This window comes from Aplysia californica, unplaced genomic scaffold (assembly GCF_000002075.1).
Source record: "Aplysia californica isolate F4 #8 unplaced genomic scaffold, AplCal3.0 scaffold00389, whole genome shotgun sequence".
Lineage (NCBI taxonomy): Eukaryota > Metazoa > Mollusca > Gastropoda > Aplysiida > Aplysiidae > Aplysia > Aplysia californica.
Window position 1 is genome coordinate 558,366 of NW_004797659.1, and position 1,375 is coordinate 559,740.

Here is a 1,375-nt window from a genome sequence, read left to right on the forward strand (position 1 = left end):
AATTTTCGTACCAGCCACCAACATGATGTATTCTATGCAGGATATCAAATGATTCCTATCTCTACCCAGGTGATCTCCACCACCCACCATTACTAACAAATCATCCACTAGTAGCTACACAATATCACCCAGGTTGGCAAGCACAGAGTTAGACCATAAATATACATGTGGGCTGCTTTCACGCAGTCTGTCACCGTCAGTGTCAGCCCTGCCTACTGTAAGATAACTAGGATTTCTAAAAAAAGAGAAACTGTAAAATACTTTTAATATGAAAATAAGATAATAACTTCTGGCAAAGTGGGAAGTTTTAATTATTACACCATTGGTGCCATTAATGACAAATTGTAACTGTATGGTCCAGCCCTCCCAGTCTCACCTTCCTTGGACATGAGGAATGTTCCAGTCAAGTTGGTTTCCACAACTGCTGTGAAACCTTTGAGAGAAATGTCGGCGGACGGACTGATAAACTGGCCTCCACCATTATTTACCAGGAAGTCAAGTCTACCAAAAGTTTTCAATGAAGTAGATACAAGTTCCTGGACCTGAAAATGAATAGGAGCATATCAGTCTGGGATCTTTTAAGGTTTCATTTACCCACCCAAGTCGTAAAGCTTATCCCTACCACATCTACCACTGAAAACAGAGAAGCAACATTTTTGTGGTCATAAAAATTAACAACAAAGATCTGCCGCCTTCACCTGTGAAACTGACCTTTCCAAAACTTTGAACAAAAAGTGGTGATTTGGCAGGAGACAAAACAAAAGGTGAGCAAAGTGAAGAATATCGATTATAGAATCAAAATATATTTTCCAAAAAAATGTTCATAGTTCATGACTTCACACTTTGGCTTTGAAGAGTCTAATAGATGCACTCTATTATATAATATGTATACCATTTAAAGTTCCTGGAAAAAACAAGGTCAGACCAGACTGAGTAAAAAATTCCAAAGCAAACAAGTTAAGCCATTTGAGAAAGTGAAAGATGAAATTAAAAGAGGAAAATAGCTAAGTAGAAGAAATATAATAAACAACATACACTTTCCACTTTGCGGATGTTGCACACCATAAACTCCAGCCTGTTTTTCCTTCCAGTTTCAGAAAGCCATTTCCTCATGTCCTTAGCAGCCTCTTCAAGACGTTCCAGCTTCCTGGAAGCTATCATGACATTGCATCCTGCAATGTAACATTTTTTTGGTAAAAGAAAAGGCCTTACATTTGTCCTGAGGAAAGTGACATAGGCTATCATCTACTGCTCCATAAAAGGTGCAGGATAAAGGTGACATAATAAACAGGTGGCTACTGACAAGGAAAAAACTTTTCGGACACCATGAAAATGCCTATGCTGGGTCACAAAATTTACGAATCATATATATAAT

The 1,375-nt window shown here is 38.1% G+C and overlaps 1 protein-coding gene across 1 annotated transcript in view; it reads right to left on the reverse strand.

Annotated features, from left to right (window-relative positions):
• The window catches only part of LOC101854031 (peroxisomal trans-2-enoyl-CoA reductase), a gene marked incomplete in the record, with an annotated part of 14,276 nt that overhangs the window by 8,425 nt on the left and 4,476 nt on the right, over positions 1-1,375 (reverse strand). Inside the window, 2 exon segments of the mRNA XM_013085588.2 lie at positions 377-542; positions 1,036-1,172. Of these exon segments, the coding sequence (XP_012941042.1) occupies positions 377-542; positions 1,036-1,172 (303 nt within the window).